This window comes from Euprymna scolopes, chromosome 18 (genome assembly GCF_053919585.1).
Source record: "Euprymna scolopes isolate OS-2025 chromosome 18, ASM5391958v1, whole genome shotgun sequence".
NCBI classification, from domain to species: domain Eukaryota; kingdom Metazoa; phylum Mollusca; class Cephalopoda; order Sepiida; family Sepiolidae; genus Euprymna; species Euprymna scolopes.
This window is the reverse complement of record NC_136499.1, coordinates 87825561-87852509: the sequence shown is the minus strand read 5'-3', so window position 1 is coordinate 87852509 and position 26949 is coordinate 87825561. Positions and strand designations below refer to the sequence as shown.

The 26949-nt window shown below is 34.5% G+C and overlaps 1 protein-coding gene across 1 annotated transcript in view; it reads left to right on the top strand.

Annotated features, from left to right (window-relative positions):
• Positions 1 to 26949, top strand: part of LOC145297685 (proprotein convertase subtilisin/kexin type 4-like) — a 318708-nt gene that overhangs the window by 191242 nt on the left and 100517 nt on the right. Inside the window, exons 11-13 of the mRNA XM_080143882.1 lie at positions 266 to 383; positions 11616 to 11932; positions 22775 to 22947. Coding sequence (XP_080000008.1) covers positions 266 to 383; positions 11616 to 11932; positions 22775 to 22947 — 608 coding nt within the window. The remainder of the gene's footprint in view (positions 1 to 265; positions 384 to 11615; positions 11933 to 22774; positions 22948 to 26949) is intronic.

The window sequence follows — 26949 nt, the reverse complement described above, 5'->3', positions numbered from 1 at the left end:
TACACCGATAAGACTTCCGCTAGACAGAAAACTGGGATTGGTTGTAGAAAAGTATTTCTATTTACGAACACTGATATTTCACTAATTAAGCATTGTTCAAATTATTTGAAATGTTTTTACTACTTATTACAAGCACATCATGTTGTTTTTAGTTGATTTTTTATGCTGGCCAATGCTCCACACATACACACTCGCAGGTTAGGAAATTCATTTCGCTTTTTTCTTTTTCCATTGGCTACTTACATCTTTTTTTTTTTTTTTTTAGTAAGCTTGCGCTATGGATATGGTTTAATGGACGCTGCTGCAATGGTAAATATGGCCAAAAAATGGACTACACTTCCAGAAAAACACATTTGTAAAATTGTGTCTAAAGATGTACAATCGTAAGTTGCCAAAACTTATTTCCTAAAAGGGGATAACTCTTTCTCAATTTTATTTCTTATTTCAATCAAGTATTTTTTTATGCTTCTGACATGAGAATTAGATAAAAACAGCAAATAGTTAAGTATAGATTAAAATGGTGAAAATCACGAATGATATGTTGATGTTCTAAATAAAGTTTTTCTGTTATTATTGTATTATTGTGATTATTGTAGGTATTGCAAAATTGTGTAATTTTGCAATTTCCCTGATTTTGTCAAGAGATTTTTAAACTTGTAATTCAGGCACTTTACCTGTAAATTCTTGTATTTAATTTTTGGATTTTTTTCCCTGAAATGTCAAAAATATGAGAGATTTTCTTTAAATAAATGTCGGGCTGAACCAGCATTTGTGTTTACTGCACAGGCTGTGATTATCCAATCGTTTTTTTTTCATCCTAATTTGGTATTTGATTTTGACAAAAGGATTTTCCTTTCAAAATAGATCACGAACTGAGTTCCAAACAAGTAATTAAGTTTTATTTTGATTACAATAATGTCTTTTCGGCTGTGATTATCCAATCGTTTTTTCATCCTAATTTGGTATTTGATTTTGATAGTGGGCATAATGTCAATCACCTGGTCTCAGTCACTGCTGTGACAAAAGGATTTTCCTTTCAAACAAGATCACGAATTGAGTTCGAAACAAGTAACTAAGTTTGATTTTGATTACAATAATGTCTTTTCTGGTGAATGACAGACGTGCAATCAGAACTGTGTCTGACCAAATTAAAACTTAATTCTAACCGAACACAGATTTTCAGCCTGGTGCCCAGAGGCACATCTTGGTTCAATCAGATACCAACTGACTCCTCATATACTACTTGTTCCACTGGAAAAAAAAAATATATACATATAGTTGAGTTTTTTCTCACTCTGATATTGATATTAAATGCTTACTTTTTCTATTTAAAAATTATTAAAATGAATAATATTAATAGATATGCGAGTGACTTCATGAAGGTTAACTAATTTACATATTCCTTTAAAAACCGAGCATTTATTAATTATTCATTTTTTTGGTTTCTTATAAGATGATTGGTTTCATTTAACTATTATGCAGAGTTCTTTTTATGCATAGTGTCTACATTGTGCATTATTCCATAGAATTTAGGATAAAAACATTCTAGTATGCTGACATGTTATATATATATATATATATATGCTATTTGAGAAGGAAAACCGAGAATTAATAAAATAGTAATCAACGTTTCGTCCCTATTTCAGGGGACATTATCAGGATTTCGTAGGAAAAATGTAGAAGAAAAACGATTACAGACCACATGGGAGTGAAAAAGGAAAAAATCCTTAAGTCCTTCCCATTCTGAACTGAAACTATAAATGTGCATGCCTAATTTTCTTCTACATTTTTCCTACAAAATCCAGAATACACACAAATTTACACTGACGGATCAAAAGATGGAGACAAAGTAGGATGCGCAGCCATCCACAAAAAAATAAAATTAAAGGAAAGGCTCCCAAACGAATCTTCTATTTTCAGCGCAGAAGCAACAGCCATAGATTTGGCACTAAATATAATAACCAATGATGATCATCAAAAATATCTCATACTTACAGACTCATTTTCGATACTCGTATAACTAAAAGAAAAAAAAAATGACAAACCCACTTATTACAAAGCTGCTAAACAAAATAGATGGCATAACCATGAAAAAAAAAATTATCTTTTACTGGATACGAAGCCATATCGGCATCTACATGAATGAACAAGCAGATAAGGCAGCAAAGGAAACTCTGCAACAAAACCACACAAATGGAAAAATCCCCTATACAAACCTAAAGACTAAAATAAACACATGTTTGAAGAGAAAATGGCAAGAAAACTGGAGCTCATGTACAGAAAATAAACTATTCCAAATAACACCAAATATTGGAACGAGAGACACGAAAAAGTTAACAAGAAAAGAAGAGGTAGTAATGACCAGACTACGAATAGGTCACACTCACATCATCCACTCACATCTACTAAAAGGGTGGGGGGAGACACCTATCTGTATAACGTGTCAAGAACCCTACACAGTACATCATATATTGACGAATTAATTATGATATCAATTTTCTGCAAAAGATTAAAATATACACTAAATATAAGGAAAGATCCCCTCCAAAACAAAACCTTAAGAAGAACAAACCAATATATAACACATCATAACTAACGTTTCGACATTAAATGACCCTAAAGTGGTTGATATGCCGTAAAACAAAACAAACAAACAAACCTACGAAATCCTGATGATGTCCCTGAAATAGGGACGAAACGTTGATTACAATTTTATTAATTCTCGGTTTTCCTTCTCAAATAACATAACGTCAACCATCGCTTGTATTTTTATTTTATTTTTACTCGTATTTATATATGACTTTGTGCGTGTGCAAAACGTCTCTTCCAAACTTATCTCTGAATATTTGGTCTACAGACTTGAAACTTGATATATAAGGTATTTGGATTTTGGGAACGCTTTCAATGTGGTTTTTAGCCTGTAAAAATAGCTGCTGAATGGGTTAAAATTAAAAAAGAGTTCACTTCCATACATATACATTTTTAGCTTGAAGTCACTTAATTTTAGCCTTTTTTTATCCATCTGGCAATAGCTGAGATGGTAATGGCAAATGTTAAATAATGACTGGAGCACTGAATGTTTTGGTTTCAATTCCAGCTGATGACACCAACGTTATTTTTGTGTTTTAACTTTTATAATTATTACTATATATATTGGGTACAATATAATAATCAATAGAGAATTTGCTCTATAATGATAAATATGAAATCTGCATAAATTAAAAAAATTATATTTAAGTGTATTTTATTACCAAGCAATGCTGGGCAGCCTACTATATATATATATATATATATTTCTGTAAAAGTCTGAGGAAGCTACAGACGGCCAAAAAAACGGCCAGGTAGCTGAAACAATAATGTAACTTAACAGAAATATACGGTAATAAAAAATAAAACATATATATATATATATATATATGAATAAAAATACCAGCGATGGTTGACGTTATGTTGTTTTGAAAAAAGAAAAACTGAATGAATTTATGAAATGATCAACGTTTCGTCCCTATTGCAGAGGACATCTTCAGGATATTAAAAGGAAAAATGCAAAAAAAAGAAAACTATCATAGACCATACGAAAATGAAAAGGAAACAGTGTTAGAATCCTACCCATATCGGGAAGGCAACTATGTGTGTGTATTCCTTTTAATATCCTGAAGATGTTCTCTGCAATAGGGACGAAACGTTGATAATTTCATAAATTCATTCGGTTTTTCTTTTTTCAAAACATCACACACACACACACACACACATATATATATATATATATATATATATATATATATATATATATATGATTTACAAAAACATACGTTGAGTTATTTGGAAAATTATGTGTGAATTTGTCAACATCATCATTATCATGCACTGTATAAGTGTGAGTCTAAAACAAATTTTTTAATTTAAAAAAATAAATAAAAAAACAAAAAAGGAAGGAAGAAAAAGATCAGAAAGGAAAAGAGACAAAAACGGTCCAGCCGCTGATCACTTACTATGTATGACTTTTGGAATGTTCCTTCATGTGTATTTTACATGTATGTGTGTGTGTACGTATGTATAGGAATATGTATGTATGTGCGTATTTGTGTGCCTCTACGTGATTATGGCTGTATGTGTGTGCACATGCATACGTATGTTGGCGTACATCTATATGTACGCATGTGTTTATTGTCATGTGTATGTGTGGATGAGATGGCTCCCGTAAGCCGTGGTGAAGGCAACCCCTCTAGGAGAAGCAAATCTTAGATTTAAAAAAAAACACAAAAAAAAAACAACAAAGCGGGAGACCAGTACCCGCATTAAGCTGGTCTACAGTTTGACTTGTTGTTGGCTATCTTGCTCTTGCTTGTTGCTGGATGTCAACATTTTGAACCGAGAGAGAGATTTAGCTGTCGTACAAAGCTAAAACTCTGTAACATCATCTGTATATAGATACTCCCTCAGCCATGGAAATGTGACGCGTGTAGGCCTGAAATGCTGGAAGCATGTAATAATTGATCTGCCATCATTATATGTATATATGTATGCATAGGTGTATGTATGTTCATGTACAGGTGTATGTATATGTGTGTATATCTATGTGTGTATGTATGTTCATGTACAGGTGTATGTATATGTGTGTATATCTATGTGTGTATGTATGTTCATGTACAGGTGTATGTATATGTGTGTATATCTATGTGTATATGTATGTATATATGTATGTGTGTATATACGTATATATATTGTTTGTATGTATGTGTATATATGCATGTATGTATGTATGTATGTATGTGCATGTTTGTGTATGAGTGCATATTCATGTATGTATATGTAGGTAAGTGTATGTATATATATGTGTACATATGTGTAAAAAAATGTTTACATTTTGACTATTCGTCGCTGAGTTTATTTGTGAAAAAATGTGTGAATTTGTTTATATCATCGTCAGTTACTATTCCAAAAGTGTTTGTCTCAACCAAACTTTTTATTTAAAAAAAAAAAAAAAAATAAGCGTCTTTAATTTATGTCCGTTGGACTGTTTACATTTTGACTATACGTCGCTGAGTTTATTTGTGAAAAAATGTGTGCATTTGTTTAAATCATCGTCAGTTACTATTCCAAAAGTGTTTGTCTCAACCAAGCTTTTTATTTAAAAAAAAAAAAAAGCGTCTTTAATATATGTCGGTGGACTGTTTACATTTTGACTATACATCGCTGAGTTTATTTGTGAAAAAATGTGTGAATTTGTTTATATCATCGTCAGTTACTATTCCAAAAGTGTTTGTCTCAACCAAATTTTTTTTATTTAAAAAAAACAAAAAAAAAAACAACAAAGCGGGAGACCAGTACCCGCATTAAGCTGGTCTGCAGTTTGACGTGTTGCTGGCTATCTTGCTCTTGCTTGTTTCTGGATGTCAACATTTTGAACCGAGAGACAGATTTAGCTGTCGTACAAAGCTAAAACTCTGTAACACCATCTTTGTATAGATACTCCCTCAGGTATTTGTCTATTATAAAAAAAAAGAAAAAAAAAAGTCCTGTGGCGATAAAAAAGCTGTGACGTGTGTACGCCTGTAATGCTGGATGTATGTAACAACTATTCTGCCATCATTATATGTATCTATGTATGTATGTGCGTGTGTATGTTTATATGTGTATGTGTGTATATATTTATATATGTACATGTAAGTTTATATGTATTTATATCCATGTGTATATGTGTGTATATGTGTCTATGTGTATATATGTTTGTGTGTGTACATATATACATTTATAAATGTTTGTATGCATGTATGCGTGTATATGCATGTATGTGTATGTATGCAGGTGTGTATGTATATGTATTTGTATGTGTGCATGTATGTGTGTATGTGTATTAATGCATATATATGGATGTGTATGTATATGTACGTAAGTGCATGTATATATATGTGCATATGTGTATGTATATGTATGTGTAAGTATATATGTGGATGTATATGCATGTATATGTGTATGTATGTATGTGGGTATGTATATGTATGTTTGTGTATTATGCATTGTGTATGTATATGGGTATATATGAGTGTATGTATGTATGTATGTATGCATGTATACATTTATATGTACGTATACCAATGACCGTCTTGTTTATGTTTGCAGGTGTGTGTGTATGTATATGTATGTGTGCGTATTGTGTATTGTGTATGTACGAATGTATATATGTGTGTGCGTGTATATATATGTATGTATAACAATGACAGTCTTTAGTGTCATGTCTGCTTGAGCATGTGAATTCGCTGGCAGGACTATGTCTTTTTTCGGGCTCATGAACTTTCAGTATCTGAGGGAGTGGCACTCGTCTGACAAGACGTTGCAATCATCATCATCATCATCACATGTGTATATGTATGTATATGTGTGTGCATATATATGTATGTATGTATGTATGTGTATTATGCATTGTGTATGTATATATGTATGTATGTATGTGTATATATGTATTTATATATATATATATATATATATATATATGTATGTATGCCATTGACTGTCTTGTGTATGTTTATGTATGTATGCGTATTATGTACTATGTATGCATATATGTGTGTTATATGTATGTGTGTATGTGTATATATGTATGTATGCTAGTGATCGTCTTCAGTGTCATGTCTGTCTGATCGTGTGAATTTTTGCTGGCAGGACTAAAGTCATTTTCAGCTCATGGATTTTCAGTGCCTGAGGGAGTGGCAATCGTCTAACAAAACGTTGCAATCATCATATGGCCCACTCAAGATTTATCAGCTATTAATCTATGGACATAAAAACTTATTGACCATCTCATATAAGCAAAGCTTGGTAAAGTTTGAAGCATCTCACAATCACACCAAAGAACATTGTATTCAAAGAGCCAGTGAATTTCTTGTGTGTTCTAACCATAAACCAGATATTTTTTCTCATCACCGAGCCTGTTGTCTGCAGCATGCATCTATGCACTCCATTAAACATGCAACATTGGAATTTAACATTCATATCCAGTTTGGACATTTGCTCAGAATAAGAGGTGAGATTTATTTTTATTAATGAATCACTACTAAGGTTAAAAGTCACTCAAGGATGAGGGTTAATGAGATGGATAGAATTTCAGTTGAATGATAATGAATATTAGGAGATAATTGAAAATGAAAAAACCTTTATTACTTATATGGAACGTTTATAACAAATATTTGTTGATATTGGATTTTAAAAGGACCATATTGTAGCCTTCAGGGAAGCTGTCCACCGATAATGTATTCCACAACATGGGAAAGTTTTGAAAAAAAAAATGTTTATAGAAATTTCATTTGATGCTAAGCATATTGAGGAAGAAAAAAAAGTTCTTTGTAGTGGTGGTAATTAGACGAGTTGCATTTGTCATGTAGGAAGAACCAGCGATTAGAGCTCAGGCTAGCACTTTCCATAGAAATGATAGTTGAGAAAAATTAATGACTTCTATTTGCAGGAAGTTAAATTATTTTTTTTTTTTTTTTTTTTTTTTAGTAATTGGGAATTTGATGGCAATGTCTGTTTAATAGAGTTTGATAGCTGGATTTTTTTTTCTGTTTAACTAGAAAGATCATCCCCCATTAGATTGCAAAATTGATTATGTACTTTGCCAAAGTAAGAGTGTCATCAGCATGACTATTTTAAATGTGGAAGCAGTCCTCCATCTTAGGACCATCTTAGATTTTGACCGGAAACAGCAGTTAGGATCCTTGGAACTTGATGAAGATTCAGAAATATGTCAGAATAACTACCTTGTTTCTCCATGTTTGAAAAATAAATTTTATTTTATTTATTTACAATTCTATTAACTTCTTTCCAGATTGTTATGTTGACTCTTTAGTTGAGAGGGAGGTGGGTGGAATACAACCATTATTTTTATTTCATCATGCCGATTCTATTTTTCAGCCACCAGAGAAACATTTTGCCATTCCAGCTTGACATATTCTGCTTTCAGCTGGGAAGTTTTATGCATCTGGCCTTGATATATTATGTTATTGTATGGTTATCGTACTCCTGGAGAATGTTCAGTGGTTTGGAACAAACATGATGATAGAACTGTCCATGACGTTCATGAACGTTGAAGGTTCAATCCTTAGTGTGGGCGACCGAAATATACATTTGCGAATTATTTAGGATCTCTATCCAGTCATGGCTGACGGAACAAGAGCACGCTACCCCCGTGAAGTAAATAAAGGGTTCCGCTCAAAATTCCGTCCAAATTCCTGAGTTCAACAAGATACACCTGAAGAATGTCAAAGGTTATATCGATCGAAACGTGAAAATCACACTCAAGGTGAGACCAGTAGTCCGATGAATAATAATACACAGAACTGTCCATGTTTACCTACAAAGAATGTCTCCAAATGCTAAACCTATTTTCACTTGAGCAGCATAGAATGCAACAAAACTTATTTACTTATAGCATGCAACATTATTAAGATGTGAAATCTATTTCTCAAGAAGTTTTTCAGTCTAGTTTCAAATTGCACTGTTTGCAGGCATCCATAAAAAATGTATCACCTCAATGTTTTCGTCTCAACAGCATTCTTTGTTCATGTTCCCGCTTAGAGGAGGCTGTGATGATGACTATCACATTCAGATTGAAAATGACCTTGGACAAACATTCAGATTTGTAAATATCTTCTACTTTCCTTTTTACATGACCATGCCAAGATGTTGGATTGACCATGTGCAGTTTGTCCATAATTTTACAGATTCATCTGACCATAGTGTTGTTATTTATCGCAAACCTGTTTGTATCATCGATAGCGACAAGTTTCAGTGGTATGAAGCATGATTCCTCAACCTGTCCACATAAAACATCAAACTTGCATACTCCTTCCTTGGAAATGTCCATAGAAAGTTCCAAGTTTTTGCTGATACTGTTAGATGTTTCACAAAGGAAATTAAAGAAAATCTTAATATTTTTTTTCAAGAAAACCAGAATTCGTATTCTGTGTTAAGATTATTAAAAATCTTGTTTTAACATGTGTGTGTCGGCAGAAATGATATTTTTTAATAGGAAGTGTCAGTAGCAGATTTTTATTTTTTAACAGGGATTTGACAGCAGATTTTTATTTTTTAACAGGGAATTTGACAGCAGATTTTTATTTTTTAATAGGGAATTTGACAGCAGATTTTTATTTTTTAACAGGGAATTTGACTAGTGTTTTTATTTTTTAACAGGGAATTTGACAGCAATGTTTTTTTAACAGAATTTGATAAGTGTTTTTTAATGGAGAATTTGATAGTAGTGTTTTTTGTTTTTTTGTTTGTTTGTTTTTTTAACAGGGAATTTAGCAACAGTGTTTTTTTAACAGAATTTGATAGTAGTGTTTTTAACAAGGAATTTGACAGCAATGTTTGTTGGTTTTTTTGTTTTTTGAACAGGGAATTTGACAGCAGTGTTTTTTAACAGAATTTCATGACAGTGTTTATTTTTTATAGGGAATTTCACAGCAGTGTTTTTTTTTATATATATATGGAATTTAATGGCAGTATTTTTTTTTAACAAATTTGATGCCGGTATTTTTTATAGGGAATTTGATGACAATGTTTTTTTTTTTTATTTTTTAAGGAGTTTGAAAGCAGTTTTTAACTGAAAGTTTGATGGCAATTTTTTTTAAATAAAAAGTTGATGTTTATTTTTTCAATGCTGTTTCATGACAATTATCTTTTTAACAAAGATTTCTATACACTCTTAAGAGCTTTTGACAATGTTTATCAAACCTTAGTATTTTTTATGTTTAATACTAATGAAATTATTACTACTAATTAGGGATTATTTTAAATATTGATGAACAGAATGTGTAGATGATAATTTATAATTATTTGATAAAATTTTTACATGTGACACATGAAAAAAAGGCAAGTTGTTCTAAATAGTTTAATATATCTACATTTTTATTTATTGAAAAAGGTGGCTATAAAGTGGATGTTCATTTTATGTTAAATTAATATGGAAAAGTGATCCCCCACTTTTTAAAACTATAATTTCTTCATATCTTGGAAATTACTCGTTTCCTGCAGTTTTAAACAGTTATTTTCGTTTTCAGCACCCTTGAAAGCCTATAATAGTGGTAATTTTAAAGAATTTTTGAGGGTGGAAAGATACTGCACCTTTACCAATATTTCAATTTGTCATTTGTTTTCCTAGTTTTGCATATGAATTACAAAATACCTGATAGTTCCCCAAAACCTTTGGCCTTGGTGGAAGGGAGACTAAAACTTGTTGCTATAGTTTCAAATGATCTGAAATAACAGCAAAAGGAGACTTGATTCCAAATATTTCTCATATTATTATTTGATACTGGAGATCATAATCATACCCTATTTCCAAAAGAGGGGAGATATAACATGAGAAATATTTGGAATCAAGTCTCCCCATGCTGTTATTTCAGATCATTTGAAACCATAGTAACAAGTTTTAGTCTCCCCTTTATCAAGGCCAGAGGTTTTTAGGAAATTATATATGTCATCCACATATAGTAGTACTGTTTTGCTGTATCACAGCTCATCAGTGTGGCTAAACCAGTAACTACCTCAAGCCAGGATTAAAACTTGACCGCCTAGGCAACAGTCAGTGCTTCTCACTGTTATGCTATTTATATATACGTATATATTTCTAATATATCACTGCTTATCAAGGTCCAAAACTGACTTTAAAAAAATGGTTTAATGAGATTGTCAGTTGACAATGAACAACATTTTGACAAGATTGGAAACAATGGGTTGAATGGTCAAAATTGGATTATTTAAGCAGGCAGCTCTGCACAAATGTATTAGTATTGGATTTGAAAACAGTCATGTTGTAGTTGGCTGGGAAGCAATCCTGTGATATTGTATTTCACAGATAGAAAAAAAGATTGGAAAGAAATTTTATTCATGTAAATTCTGTTTAGTTTTAGGTACATAGAAGAAAAAAGCAAATTAAATAATCTGTATACAATGTATTGTATTTAACCCATAGATCCGATCTTGAAAAGTATTTCTGATGTACCTGGCCAGAGTGGACCTGGGAGTAATAGTAATTAAGGGGTGACTGTTTCCCAAAGCTTTCAGATTGGAGCTTCACCACCGATTGTAGAATTATATCATACACCAGATGAAGTTTTTATGAAAAGTAATGTGGTTGACAATAGTTAAGGATAACCCTAAGGATTCCTTCTTAATGGTTACTATACCAAGATGTAATGGCGACTACCACTTCTTTTTCAGGATTATTCCTTTTCATCTTGATCCTAACCAGAGTGTTAAGCAAGGAGATATCAAGTACCATTTTTGAGGTTTTGGTATGATTCTATCGAGGATTGAACTCTTGTCTCTGAACCCATTGCTGAGCACTCTAATTATATGCTAAATGAGCCAATATAAATTCTGTATAAGTAAACATAAATAAATCTGACCCGATTTGAACTCTGCTTACCAATTCTATTTCATTATTAAACTGTATACGTTTCACATATTTAAATTTCCAGTTTGTATTTTTCTATTTTTTTCTTTTCTTAAGTTGTTGTTTGATATTTTGATACGATTTTCCTTTAATTAATGTCAACCCATTTCTTTTTTCTTTAATCAGACTTGTTTATTTCAATCTATATTTTACACAGCCCACTGTCCAGTCGCACAATCCACAAGAGTATCTTGCATGTGGATGGCTGCCAGGGAACAAGCAGCTCGATCAACTATTTAGAACATGTACAAGCACAGATATCACTTCACTACAGCCGTCGGGGTGACTTGACCATCATTCTAACTTCCCCTAATGGGACTCGGTCTACACTGCTGCCACCACGACCAAATGATTGGCAAGCTTCAGGCTTCACTCAATGGCCTTTCCTCTCGGTCCACTTCTGGGGAGAAAGTCCACAAGGATCCTGGGTTCTTGAAATACAAAATGTCCCGGACCATACTCGTGCTAACGAGGGTAAGAAATTTTTTATGAATCCTACAAAAATAATAAATTTTTCAATTTAATTCTTATTAGAATGAAGAAGATTCAAAAGTTATGCTGAATTCCTTACAATAATGGATGTTTTGTGTCTGCTTGTAAGCAAAAGTATGAATATTATTTAAAAGAATCATTGGGTACATAAAAAATGCACTGGAATTACTTGTAGTTTAAGAGAGGATAACCAGTGTCCAAAAAGTGTAAGACTATGGAGATATATTAGAAATCTGATGTGGAGGAAATATACTTGGGTGGCAAAGTTATCAAGGTTTTTCAGAAGTTTTGTTGGTGATACTATTGGAGCACAGGGTGGAGCTGATGCTAGTATGTTTGCAAGAGTAAGGAATGGATGGAGTGAATTCAGGAAATTTCTGCCATCAGTGTTAAGCAAGAGAAAACTTTATAAAACAAGTATACACAGAGTATGGAAGTGAAAGTTGAGGACATGAGTTACATAGAGAGAAATGATGTAAGTTTTAAAGGCAGGCTTAGATTTGATGACCTCAGAGGGTGATTAAATCTAGACAGTATAGGGAGATGTGTGCAGAACAGGAGACTTTGATGGTATGGTCACATTAAAAGAATGCAGAAAAATTAGTTATTGGTAGTGATGAGACAATTCTGTTCTAAATTTCTGATTCCGATACAAATACAGAGTTCAATTCTATAAAAATTTCTAAATAAATAATTTAATGCTTTTTAAAAATATGTTTAAATGATGGTACACCTCTGTGTAATGTTGGCATCGATTTTACAAAATGTAAAAAATATACAGGGTGACCAAAAAAAACGGGCCCCAACTCTAATTAGGCCCCATTTCTTAATGTTTTGTCTGAATGAAATGAAACTTTGGTCATAACTAATTTATTATATTCAAAACATCACATCGAAACACTAGGGTATTTGGCCTTTTTTTCTCCGTTCTACAGCATATGCTCTAGATAGCCTCCATTTAGCTTTTGTCTTGTTTTTTTGGGTCATCCTGTACTTGAAAATTGAGTGCATATTACAAGAGTGAATTTTTTAAAACAAAGCCAAATTGCATTTACTCGTCATTATAAAAATTTCAAATAAGCAATTAAAAAGAGATAACGATTGGTATGCAAAATAAAAAAAAACAGTATAGGGGAAGATTAGTTAACAAAGCTTTTTCCCATGTCAAGAATGAGTTTCTACATAATATTACTATTTAGAAAACCATTCTTAACATGAGGAGGTGGGGAACTCTGTTAAGTAATCTGTCTTCCCTCTATGAAAGAATGTTTATATTTTCTACTAAATATAAAGATTTGGTCAGTTACAAGGGGTGTGCAATGAGTAATGCCCCTGAGCCACTTCCCATAGCAGTAGAGCAACGAAACTTGGCACAGTTATTAGTCTTTCTTTACATAGGAACCACCCAGAGTTATGCATTTCTCCCATTGTTTGAGGCAGCTCTGGAGACCGTTTTTGTAGAACACTCCAGGTTGGTCCTCCAACCACGACGTGACTTCAGAAATCAAGGCTGCTCATCTGGGTGGGAAACGCTTTCCTTTCAAAAACAACTTCATGGCTGGAAAGAGGTGAAAGTCAGAGGGTGCAAGGTCAGGAGAGTAGGAAGGATTGGGGAGGATTTCATAACCACACGCCCGTGCTTCTGATCTGGCAACATGCGAGTTGTGGACCGGAGCGTTGTCCTGCAGGAGGAGGGTACCTTTGCTGATCTTGCCCCGCCTCTTGATTTTAATAGCTTCCCTTAGTTTCCTCAAAAGTGAAGCATAATAAGCTCCTGTAATTGTGGTACCCTTTGCCAGGAAATCTGTCATCACTACTCTGTCCTGGTCCCAGAAGACTGTAAGCATTACCTTGCCAGCGGAGGGCTGTACCCTTGCCTTCTTTGGAAGTGGTGAGTCCAAGTGCTTCCACAGCATTGACTGGGCTTTGGTCTCTGGATCATAGTGATGGACCCAGGTTTCATCCTGTGTAATCAGTCTTTTCAAAACTTTGCCTCATCTTCTTGGCACATCTCCAAATTAATCCTCGAGCACTCAATGCATTCTCGCTTCTGGAATGGTGTGAGCAACCTCGGAATCCATCTGGCAGACACCTTATGCATATGCAAATGGTCATGAATGATAGTTCCAACAGACCCTGTACTAATCTTGACATCTTGGGCTATTTGGCGAATAGTAATAGTTTGATGCAGCTCTGGAGACCGTTTTTGTAGAACACTCCAGGTTGGTCCTCCAACCACGACGTGACTTCAGAAATCAAGTCTGCATCATCTGGGAAATGCTTTCCTTTAAAAAACAACTTCATGGCTGGAAAGAGGTGAAAGTCAGAGGGTGCAAGGTCAGGAGAATAGGAAGGATTGGGGAGGATTTCATAACCACACGCCCATGCTTCTGATCTGGCGGCATGTGAGTTGTGGACCAGAGCGTTGTCCTGCAGGAGGAGGGTACCTTTGCTGATCTTGCCCCGCCTCTTGATTTTGATAGCTTCTCTTAATTTTCTCAAAAGTGAAGCATAATAGGCTCCTGTAATTGTGGTACCCTTTGCCAGGAAATCTGTCATCACTACTCCGTTCTGGTCCCAGAAGACTGTAAGCATTACCTTGCCAGCAGAGGGCTGCACCCTTGCCTTCTTTGGAGGTGGTGAGTCCAAGAGCTTCCACTGCATTGACTGGGCTTTGGTCTCTGGATCATAGTGATGGACCCAGGTTTCATCCTGTGTAATCAGTCTTTTGAAAAACTTTGACTCATCTTCTTGGCACATCTCCAAATTCATCCTCAAGCACTCAACGTGTTCTCGCTTCTGGAATGGTGTGAGCAACCTCGGAATCCATCTGGCAGACACCTTATGCATATGCAAATGGTCACGAATGATAGTTTCTACAGACCCTGTACTAATCTTGACATCTTGGGCTATTTGGCGAATAGTAATGCGCCGATCTTCCAAAATGGCAGCCTTAACTTGACGGACAGATGCCTCATCAATGGCAGAAGGGGTGGGGACCAGGTCTGGGAGCTGTTTCCACAGACTTCCAGCCATGTTTGAATTCACGATACCAGCATTTTACAAGGTCATATGATGGGGTATTATCACCATAAGTTTCTTTCATTTCATCAAAAGTCTCCTGTGATGTGCATCCTTTCAAATACAAAAACCGGATCACTGCTCGACATTCAATAGACTCCATTTCACACCTGACTCAGTTCAAACACCTGTAAAACAGAAACCACAATTAGTTCAGAGCTGTAATTTACCGCATACCCCATAGAGATATAAATCATTACACATGCAAAATTTCAGCTAGATCAGACAACTGGAAGTGGATCAGGGGCATTACTTATTGCAAAATTGTAAAAGAAAAAACAAGATACAGATAATAATAATAAATTCATAAATTAATATCTTTAATTGAATCAACCCTTCAAAATGAAATTCTATCTTTTATATGATTATGTGGCCAAAAGAAAATAAAATTATTATAGAATTTGGAGCAAGAAATCAGCTTTATATACAAATTTAACATAAAATGACCATTAGTTCCAACCGATTCTAACTTTTTAAGAATATTCACATTTTTTACACCTGATCGTCATATAAGTAGATACATGTAGAATGAATGCCGATGCTTAAAATGTATAAATATTTGGAGCCTTCCCTTTACTTAAAATGTCAGGAAATTAACCAATTTTAATGAAATTTTCAGTATTAATCGAATAATGATCATGGAATATAATGAACTCATTATTTTTATTTGAATCTTTGTGGAAATGTATTATTTTGTAGAAACAAAAAAACACATTTACTGAAGTTAAGGTTTTCAGCAATAAAAAAAATGAATTTATTTTTTCTGTTTTTGTGAAAATAAACCATCAGAAATTGTAACAATAAAAAAATTAAATTATTTCAGGAACAAAAACCTCTAAAGTCCGTATTAACAAAATCGATTATAACTCGAAGAAAAATTAATTTCTTGAACTAACAATATTATCATTAAATTAAGCATTATTTATTTAATATTTTCACTCAAAAAAATTATAATTGCAAAAAATATTTACTCTTTAGATTAAATTTTTAGCATAATTTATATATGTAAGAGTCTAATGTTTTCCTTGCCTGAATGAACATGCAATCTTCAGCATAACATAATTTTTATATAATCTTGAAAAAATAAATATTGTAGAAATTTAAAAGCAGGAATACAAAAAAATAATTAAATTAAAAAATGGTAAAATTATACAAACGTTTGTGATAGGTATGTATAGATCCATGGCTAGGGGTGGGAGGCTGTCAGTTTTGTACCCTTTTCCTCCCTTCAACCACCAGACATAATTTTCAGATAGCCTTTTGACTTTGACATTTTGGGCTTCTCTAGAACTCATGTTAGACGAATTTTCATTTGTTTTTATTGTGCAAAGCCAGAATTTCTCGCTTTTAGAGGCTAATTAAGCTATTTCTTTGTACAAACAAGGTGGGTTTTTTTTATTATTTAATTCAATATCTTAGGACTTTACTAATTATCTTTGAAATAGTCTCAGAAAACTAATATTTATCTTTCAAAGGATTTTTACAAAGAATTTATTTAACTTCAAAATTTAGCTGAACTTGTCAGTTTCAGAATGTCGCCATGAAAACATTTTTCATTATAACTTTTTTCATGTGTAAATTTTTTTTTTCCTTTCAGAAATTAACTTAGGCTTTAATTTTTAAAATACCATCAAAAAGTAATCAGAAGCCTACAAAAAGAATTGATAAACTATGTCTCCATATCAGTTTCTCACCATTAATGCACATACCTAAGTCTAATCATTCAAAAATCGAAAATAAAATACTGGTAGAACATATTTTTCATCAACACAGGAAAGTTTAGTCTCACTGGCTTCCTTAATGAATTTCTCCCCCTCAGATATTCTTTTACTACCGCAGTCGTCATAATCAGTATCATCTAGCTTATAACTGTCGTCCTCCTTGTATTTTGATGTATTATCGTGGTCCTTATCACCCTTATCGGCTAATTTCTCCTTACTGTCGTTTTTAGCTTTTTCTTTCAATTTATTCCCACTAATATCATCGTCTCTGTAGTTTATTTTATTTGTTAAGTTCTCACTGTTATTTAATTTATTCGGGCAATTGTCATTCTTCATTTCGGTAACTATGCGTGGATAAACTTCCATATTGGTTTCACTCATCTTTGCATCTGCCTTAGGCTCGGTATTACATTCGTGGGATTCCTGACTTTTAGGTGATGTTAAGATAGTACTCGTTGTTCTTAATTCAAGTTGGTTGGGAGAAACTAATTGGAGTGGAAAGTTTGTAGAACTATTCGCAAACATGGCGATTGCACCAATATGTTCGTCTATCATCTCGCTGATTTCTTTGATACGTGTCACTTGTCTTATTTTAATATTAGTCTTTTAAATCTCTGTATGAATCTTTTCTTCCGCAGATGGTACTAATTTTAACGTGGCTTCATCGAATACTTTATTTTTCACTAAGTATATTGTTACTATTCTTTCCAATTGTGTCTTCCTCATACTGGGTGCGACAGCTAAGTCATAATGTTTTCCAATTAATATAATGTCGTCTTTCTCTAAACTACATAGTCCTTCGAATGTGGGAGAATCTATGAAGCTATCTACTCCTGCCATAACGTTTTTATTTTGACTATTAAGATACTTCTCTACTATAGGAACTAATTGTGCTCTACAAAGAGCAGGTCTAACATCTAGTCCATAATGTCTTCCTATTGTCATGATATCATCCTTGGGTAATTTTTGACGGCATTTGCACGAAGGCGACTTTAAAAATACATCCACACTAGACATTTTTGTATCCCCTTAATTCTACAAACTTCGTTATTTTTATCTCTATGGCTTCCGTTACCTCACACGTGTGCCGTCCGTCTAAAGGGTTTTATAAAGAAAGATTCTTCCTGGATGATTAGCCCCCATTTTATTACGAATTCCATTAATATTAATGCAAACAGACAATAATAACAACATATTCGTAATAAATAAAAAAAGTAATAATAATAAGACATTCATGAAATACAATGAACATTAAAACACATAGGGCATGGGTTCGGTACACCTCGCTGAAATAAAAATATGGGGAGACTCTTTCAAAAACAGAAATATACAATAGCATATGAAAATAATGGAAAACACAACACGCAATGGTAATATTTTCAAAGTTAAATTTTATTATAAAACAATGAACTAACTATGGTACGGAAGGAATAATGCAATTAAGTGAAAATAAAAAAGAACAAATTATAAAGATGGGGAAGGGTATCTTTGCCTACTATTCGAGGATGCCAATGAGAAATATATTAAAACAAAAAAATGTATCAGTTCAAACGAAACAATGCCAATATGAACTCGTTGACTTAAATATATGAAAGAGAGGTAACTCACGTTTTTTTTGTTTTGTTTTGTTTCTTTTCTCTTTTATTTTTCTTTTAACTTTTAAAGTGGACTTTAACCTTCATTTTATTGGCTTTGGGCAATAGTTCACAGCACGTGGTGTTCCTTTATCGTATCCATCCAATGTTTTGGTTTATTCTCGGAATATCACATCTCCTGTGCTTGTGAAATTAATACCCGATATTCCGACAACGCCAGCTTGTTCTCCCAAGCATTATTTCTTTTCTCTCGCCGTTGATATGGGGTTCCTCCCAGGCATTACTTCGTTTCTTTTGCTGTTGGTTGGTGGAGGGGGGGGGGTATCCACATCTTCGTTCATCTGTCGCTGTGTGACGTGGTGGAAAATTTTCCACTTGCACACGTCTTGGCGCGCCGGCCAAAAGTGTTCATTCTGTACCAAAAGGTCTTTCTTCCTCTTTTCTCTCTCTCTCTCTCTCTCTCTCTCTCTCTCTCTCTTCCTCTTCTCAGTACGTTTCTTAGACCTTTTTTCCTTTATTCTTCGTTGCCTAGCAACCACACGAGTCGATGGGTTTCTGATCAAATCACCAGGTCATCTCACTAGCTTGTGTGTCAAAAGGCTTTTCTCACCTCTCTCCTTCTCCTTTTTTTCTCTCTTTAAAATTATGTTCATTTTCCTTTGGTAAAATAATAAAATAACAAAACAATGATACATTTCTCGTTGGTCCGAAATTAAATTTTTCAATTTTCAATCAATTACGTAATCCATTTATGGGTTACGTCACAGTAGTTAAAGTGAAGTGGATTGTTTCAAATACTATCGATAATGTTTAAGCATTTTTTATTATTGCTTATGTTTGAATTCATGTTTTAAAACATGGCATAAATCATAAATCTTTGATATCATGCCAAAATTATAATAATGTTTTAAGCCCTATAAGAAAATCTGAATAGCTCAATTGGTAAAATGTCAGACTGAAAATCTCAGGATTTCAGTTTTGAGTCATGGTATCCACTTTATTTGTTGAGAATTTATTTATTATTAATAGTATATGTTCTATTTCTAAAAGTAGTCAAGATTTTAGATATTTCGAAATGAGGTAAATTCCACAAAGTATTAAGTTGAATACAAATTGTGACTGATAGATACCTCTATACACATAGAAAAGTTCAGATCAAGCTGAGAGAGCAGTCGTGGACTAAAATATTCTATGTTTTCTTGAACGTTAATCATAAAAACCACTCAAAATAGCTTTCTTCGGCCATATTTATATTTTTAATAACAAAAATCTGGGTAAAAAATCTAACACAAGACACATTTGATATTGTGATATGATCGTGCATGTGTGTGCAATTTGATCAGGCTTTTCCTACTTGACACGCTCATAAATTAAATTTCTCTGTCAGATTTTTGATATATACCAAAGTGGCTGCCTATACCGATCAGGTAACTTTAACTTTATTGAATAAATATAGAAAGGGGATAATAAAATAATTTAAGGTCTTCAGTCTATACTGAGATGAATGTCTATGCCTTTTAGGTAACTGTATTTTCTGATTTAAAAATAAATCTACTTGATCCATTTACACAATTTCTGGAATATGATATTTACGTTTTATGATGAGAATATAATATTTGCGTTTTATGATGAGAATATAATATTTGCGTTTTATGATGAGAATATAATATTTGCGTTTTATGATGAGAATATAATATTTGCGTTTTATGATGAGAATATAATATTTGCGTTTTATGATGAGAATATAATATTTGCGTTTTATGATGAGAATATAATATTTGCGTTTTATGATGAGAATATAATATTTGCGTTTTATGATGAGAATATAATATTTGCGTTTTATGCTGAGAATATAATATTTGCGTTTTATGATGAGAATATTACATTTACGTTTTATGCTGAGAATATAATATTTGCGTTTTATGATGAGAATATAATATTTACGTTTTATGATGAGAATATAACATTTACGTTTTATGATGAGAATATAATATCTACGTTTTATGATGAGAATATAATATTTACGTTTTATGATGAGAATATAATATTTACGTTTTATGCTGAGAATATTATATTTACGTTTTATGCTGAGAATATTACATTTACGTTTTATGATGAGAATATAACATTTACGTTTTATGATGAGAATATAACATTTACGTTTTATGATGAGAATATTACATTTACGTTTTATGATGAGAATATAACATTTACGTTTTATGATGAGAATATAACATTTATGTTTTATGATGAGAATATGATATTTGTGTTTTATGATGAGAATATGATATTTGTGTTTTATGATGAGAATATAATATTTACGTTTTATGCTGAGAATATAACATTTACGTTTTATGATGACAATATAACATTTACGTTTTATGATGACAATATAACATTTACGTTTTATGATGACAATATAACATTTACGTTTTATGATGAGAATATAACATTTACGTTTTATGATGAGAATATGATATTTACGTTTTATGATGAGAATATGATATTTACGTTTTATGATGAGAATATGATATTTACGTTTTATGATGAGAATATGATATTTACGTTTTATGATGAGAATATGATATTTACGTTTTATGATGAGAATATGATATTTACGTTTTATGATGAGAATATGATATTTACGTTTTATGATGAGAATATGATATTTGTGTTTTATGATGAGAGCATACATTCAAGCATCAATGATTGGAATAAAATGAATACATGAATAGAATTAACATAGAAGAAAACGTTTTGAGAGACCGCCAAGAATTTTTTAACGTTTCAAATGAATATTACAGAACAATTAAGTTTGACATGTATTTTTAATATTTTAAAATATATATACATACACACACACAAGACTTTATATATTCATATAATATTGGCATAAAGAAAGTACTCTACTACTAACCCTAAACGCTAAATACATCCAACCCTAAATTAATATTTAAATAATAAAAATTATCTATTCATCATTGACAGAGTTCAAAACGGCTTCGAAACCTAGTAGGTGATCCCCTTTTCTCTTCTCTGCAACCTCTTTCCAACACAAGAGAAACTGTGAGCTAGTCTGTATCCTCTCATTTTTTTCATGGCAAATGTTCATCTGAACTCCAATTTCTGGTCCCTATTACCAAACTTTCACAAAAAAAAACACTCGACTAGTTACAATCACTATCAACAATTTTTCCCCCCTCTCTATCTGTGTCTAAATCTAAACGCAGATTCCATGAACAAAGCTTTTTTTCTTAGAACTTCCCACCTGTGGAACACTGTTCTGCTGGCATGCTTTCTAGCTGAGTACAATATAGTAGCCCTCAAATTTAATGTAAGCAAGTTCTTGTTGAGCCTTAAGTAATCAAATCCTACCCAATTTACACCATTAACGATTACTACACTACCATCTTACGTTCATTAAGCCTCATCCTCGAGTCGCTTTCGAGCCTTGATAAGTGGTAACTCCTTTGTAAAAAAACAATTTTAAAAACATACAGATTAAAAACACCTGCTGTACCTTGGATTGCTATCTAGGATATTGATTAATCTATGGCAATGCAGAGTTAACACACCTGCTCTATTTAGTATATTGGGCACGTTAGGTTATCACTTGCCAACTATAATACTGCATTATGATGACATATGGGCAACACAAAGTTAACAAAAGACGGAAGTTTTACATCTGCACTTTTGGATTACTATATACCACTTACCAAATGTAATGTATTGCTCCTATGTAGAGTATTATAGAAACCACCCAACCCAAATAAAGTAAGGATGTCTCCAGAGCACTAGTAAAACATTCTCATTTTGAATTTCTTGTCCTTCCCAAATTCTTTTCTGAGGAGAAACTTCAATATTAAATAATTTTTGAATGAAAATACTGAGCAAAAGGAATAAATTACAAGTATAGTGTTGTCTTTCCAAATTATAGCTCAGAAACTTGTACAATCCATATCCAAACCCGGACAAAAATTGCTCTATAAACTCCTTAGGGGTGAACTTTGAAATTTGGAGATTAAAGAATACTTCCATAATTTTCTCTGGTTAATTTTACATGTCAATGCATTTTTAGATTTTATGTAGAATCTCTAATCTTTTTTCTATAGAGCACGTAGATTTGAATTGTTTTGTTGTTTTTTTTTTGGGTTTTTTTTTTTAATTCGTTTAATTTTTTTTATATAGACGAAATTACCATTGCTCAATTACATATGTATATTTTGTATAAATTAACACTAACATAGCCTGATGGCTAATTAGATTAATTAGAGTGTGGTGGTTTTTTTAAATACATGTAACGAGTTTGTCAGTTTTTTAAATTAGATACTGTTATCTTTTTTGCTTTTTAATAAATATGTGTGTATATAAATAAAACATTTTTTTCTTTTTAAAAATATTTGAGTATATAAACATATCAATTTTAGGTGTTCTGCTCGGTTGGACATTAATTTTACATGGCACTGAGAAGTATCCAGTCAACCTAAAAGATATTGAATCAACTCTCCAGCGAAACGAAGATCATATATTTAATGGAAGCCTTATGACACCAGTGTCTACGATAGAGAGCCAAACAAGCTATTCAACACTTGACGATAAGGTTTGAGAAACTTATAATCCCTTCTTTCTAACTTTTACTTTCTCTCTTCCTAATTCTTTCTCTCTCTCCGTCTCTCTTCCTACCTTCAGTCTTTCATTCTTCCCCATCCGCTCTCTCTTTGTCTTCTTCATCCTCTCCCTCCCACTTTCTGTCCTCTTCATCCTCTCTCTCCCTCTTTCTGTCTTCTTCATGCTCTCTCTCCCACTTTCTGTCTTCTTCATGCTCTCTCTCCCACTTTCTGTCTTCTTCATCCTCTCTCTCCCTCTTTCTGTCTTCTTCATCCTCTCTCTTCCTCTTTCTGTCTTCTTCATCCTCTCTCTTCCTCTTTCTGTCTTCTTCATCCTCTCTCTTCCTCTTTCTGTCTTCTTCATCCTCTCTCTTCCTCTTTCTGTCTTCTTCATCCTCTCTCCCACTTTGTCTTCTTAATCCTCTCTCTCCCACTTTCTGTCTTCTTCCTCCTCTCTGTCTCCCACCTTCTTTCATCTTCATCCTCTCTCTCCCACTTTCTGTCTTCTCCATCCTCTCTCTCCCACTTTCTGTCTTCTCCATCCTCTCTCTCCCATTTACTGTCTTCTTCATCCTCTCTCTCCCTCTTTCTGTCATCTTCATGCTCTCTCTCCCTCCTTCTGTCTTCTTCACCCTCTCCCTCTTTCTTTCTTCTTCATCCTCTCCCTCCCTCTTTCTGTCATATTCATCCTCTCTCTCCCTCTTTCTGACATGTTCATCCTCTCTAACACACTTTCTGTCTTCTTCATCCTCTCTCTCCCTCTTTCTGTCTTCTTCATCCTCTCCCTCCCTCTTTCTGTCATCTTCATCCTCTCTCTCCCACGTTCTGCCTTCTTCATCCACTCTCTCCCACGTTCTGCCTTCTTCATCCGCTCCCTCCCTCTTTCTGTTCTTCATCCTCTCCCTCCCTCTCTGTCTTCTTCATCCTCTCCCTCCCTCTCTGTCTTCTTCATCCTCTCTCTCCATCTTTCTGTCTTCTTCATCCTCTCTCTCCCTCTTTCTTTCTTCTTCATCCTCTCCCTCCTTCTTTCTGTCTTCTTCATCCTCTCTCTTCCTCTTTCTTCTTCATCCTCTCTCTCCCTCTTTCTATCTTCTTCATCCTCTCTCTCCCTCTTTCTATCTTCTTCATCCTCTCCCTCCCTCTTTCTGTCTTCTTCATCCTCTCCCTCCCTCTTTCTGTCTTCTTCATCCTCTCCCTCCCTCTTTCTGTCTTCTTCATCCTCTCCCTCCCTCTTTCTGTCTTCTTCATCCTCTCCCTCCCTCTTTCTGTCTTCTTCATCCTCTCCCTCTCTCTTTCTGTCTTCTTCATCCTCTCCCTCCCTCTTTCTGTCTTCTTCATCCTCTCTCTTCCTCTTTCTGTCTTCTTCATCCTCTCTCTCCCTCTTTCTGTCTTCTTCATCCTCTCCCTTCCTCTTTCTGTCTTCTTCATCCTCTCCCTCCCTCTTTCTGTCTTCTTCATCCTCTCCCTCCTCTTTCTGTCTTCTTCATCCTCTCTCTCCCTCTTTGTCTTCTTCATCCTCTCCCTCCCTCTTTCTGTCTTCTTCATCCTCTCTCTCCCTCTTTCTGTCTTCTTCATCCTCTCCCTCCCTCTTTCTGTCTTCTTCATCCTCTCCCTCCCTCTTTCTGTCTTCTTCATCCTCTCTCTTCCTCTTTCTGTCTTCTTCATCCTCTCTCTTCCTCTTTCTGTCTTCTTCATCCTCTCTCTCCCTCTTTCTGTCTTCTTCATCCTCTCCCTCCCTCTTTCTGTCTTCTTCATCCTCTCCCTCCCTCTTTCTGTCTTCTTCATCCTCTCCCTCCCTCTTTCTGTCTTCTTCATCCTCTCCCTCCCTCTTTCTGTCTTCTTCATCCTCTCCCTCCCTCTTTCTGTCTTCTTCATCCTCTCCCTCCCTCTTTCTGTCTTCTTCATCTTCTCCCTCCCTCTTTCTGTCTTCTTCATCCTCTCTCTCCCACCTTCGTCCTTTCCTTCCTTCATTCTGTCTTCTTCATCCTCTCCCTCCCTCTTTCTGTCATCTTCATCCTCTCCCTCCCTCTTTCTGTCTTCTTCATCCTCTCTCTCCCACGTTCTGTGTTCTTCATCCGCTCCCTCCCTCTTTCTGTCTTCTTCATCCTCTCCCTCCTCTTTCTGTCTACTTCATCCTCTCCCTCCCTCTTTCTGTCTACTTCATCCTCTCCCTCCCTCTTTCTGTCTTCTTCATCCTCTCTCTCCCTCTTTCTGTCTTCTTCATCCTCTCTCTCCCTCTTTCTGTCTTCTTCATCCTCGCTCTTCCTCTTTCTGTCTTCTTCATCCTCTCTCTCCCTCTTTCTGTCTTCTTCATCCTCTCTCTCCCTCTTTCTGTCTTCTTCATCCTCTCTCTTCCTCTTTCTGTCTTCTTCATCCTCTCCCTCCCTCTTTCTGTCTTCTTCATCCTCTCCCTCCCACTTTCTGTCATCTTCATCCTCTCTCTCACACTTTCTGTCATCTTCATCCTCTCTCTTCCACTTTCTGTCTTCTTCATCCTTTCTCTCCCACTTTCCATCCTCACCGTCTCTCTCTTTGTCCTCCTTGTCGTTTTTCTGTCTGTTGTCCTCTCTCTCTATTTCTCTGCCTTTCTTCTCTTTCCCTGTCATCCTTTTCGTTTCTCTCTTTTTTCTGTTGCCCTGGTTGTCTCTGCCTCTTTTTCTGTCGCTGTGGTCGTCTCTCCCTCTGTGTCTGGTTCCCTTTTCGCCTCTCCCTCTCTCTTTGTCGCCATGATCATCTCTCCCTATCTCTCTGTAACCATGGTCGTCTTTTCCTCTTTTTCTGTCACTGTGGTCGTCTCTTCCTCTCTCTCTCTCTCTCTATCGTCCTTGTCGTCTCTCTCTCTCTTTCTCTCTCTCTCTCTCTCTCTCTCTCTCTACTTCACTCTCTCTCTCTCTCTCACCCGCGTCAGTCTCTTTCTGTCGCCATGTTTGTTTTTCCCTCTGTCTTTCTCCTCCTTCTCGTCTCTCTCTCTTTCTCTTTCATCCTCATCATCTCTCTTTCTCTCTCTGTCATCCTTATTTTCTTACTTGATCTTTCACATCCCCTTTCTTCTCTTCCTCTCTCTCTCTGTGCATTTTTTCTACCTCTCTCTTCCTCTCTCTCTCTCTCTCTACCTCTCTCTTCCTCTCTCTCTCTCTCTACCTCTCTCTCTTTTTCGTCCTTTCTCTGTTTTTTATCTTCTCTCTCTCAGTGCTACCAAAGCACATACAGCACCTGAATGTCCCAAATGGTCACCCATTTAGTAATGACAATGTTCAACGTTGCTTAACTTCAGTGATTCAGCAGGAACCCCTGTGACAATGTGATTATGCCACTTATGTTCTGCAAAACCAAAAACAACCCACCTTTTCCCCCTTTTCCTTCTTCCCATTTCCCCTTTCTCTTTCTATGTTCCCCAATTTCTGACTGGTTTCTTAACGTAAAATGTACCAAACATTAATATTATAACCCTTTTCCCTCTCCCACTGTAAAATTCATTAGTGTTCTCGAGGGCAGGGAAAAAATAAATAAAAAATAAAATCCACTATAAAACAACTAAACGAAGCACTTCAGCAACCTAGCAATTGAAGATACAAAAAACTTGAATAAAAACCTTCTCCAAAATAACTGGATTCGGCATTAAATAACCTAAAAAGGGTTGATATGCCGTAAAGCTACCAAACTCTCTCTATATAGATCTTCTCTCTCTCTCTTTCTTCTCTCTCTCTTTCTTCTCCATTTTCGTTCTCTGTTTTTATCTTTCCATCTTTTTTTTCTTTCTATCGTTTTATCTTTCCATATTTTTTCTCCCTCTATCTCACATCTCTCCCTTATCTCTTTCTCCCTTTCTATCTCACCCTCTTTTTCATCTTTTCCTCACCCTCTCTCTCTCCCTTTCTTCCTCGCCTCCACTCTCTTTCTTCCTCGCCTCCACTCTTCCTTTCTTCCTCACCTCCACTCTTCCTGTCTTCCTCGCCTCCACTCTTCCTTTCTTCCTCACCTCCACTCTTCCTGTC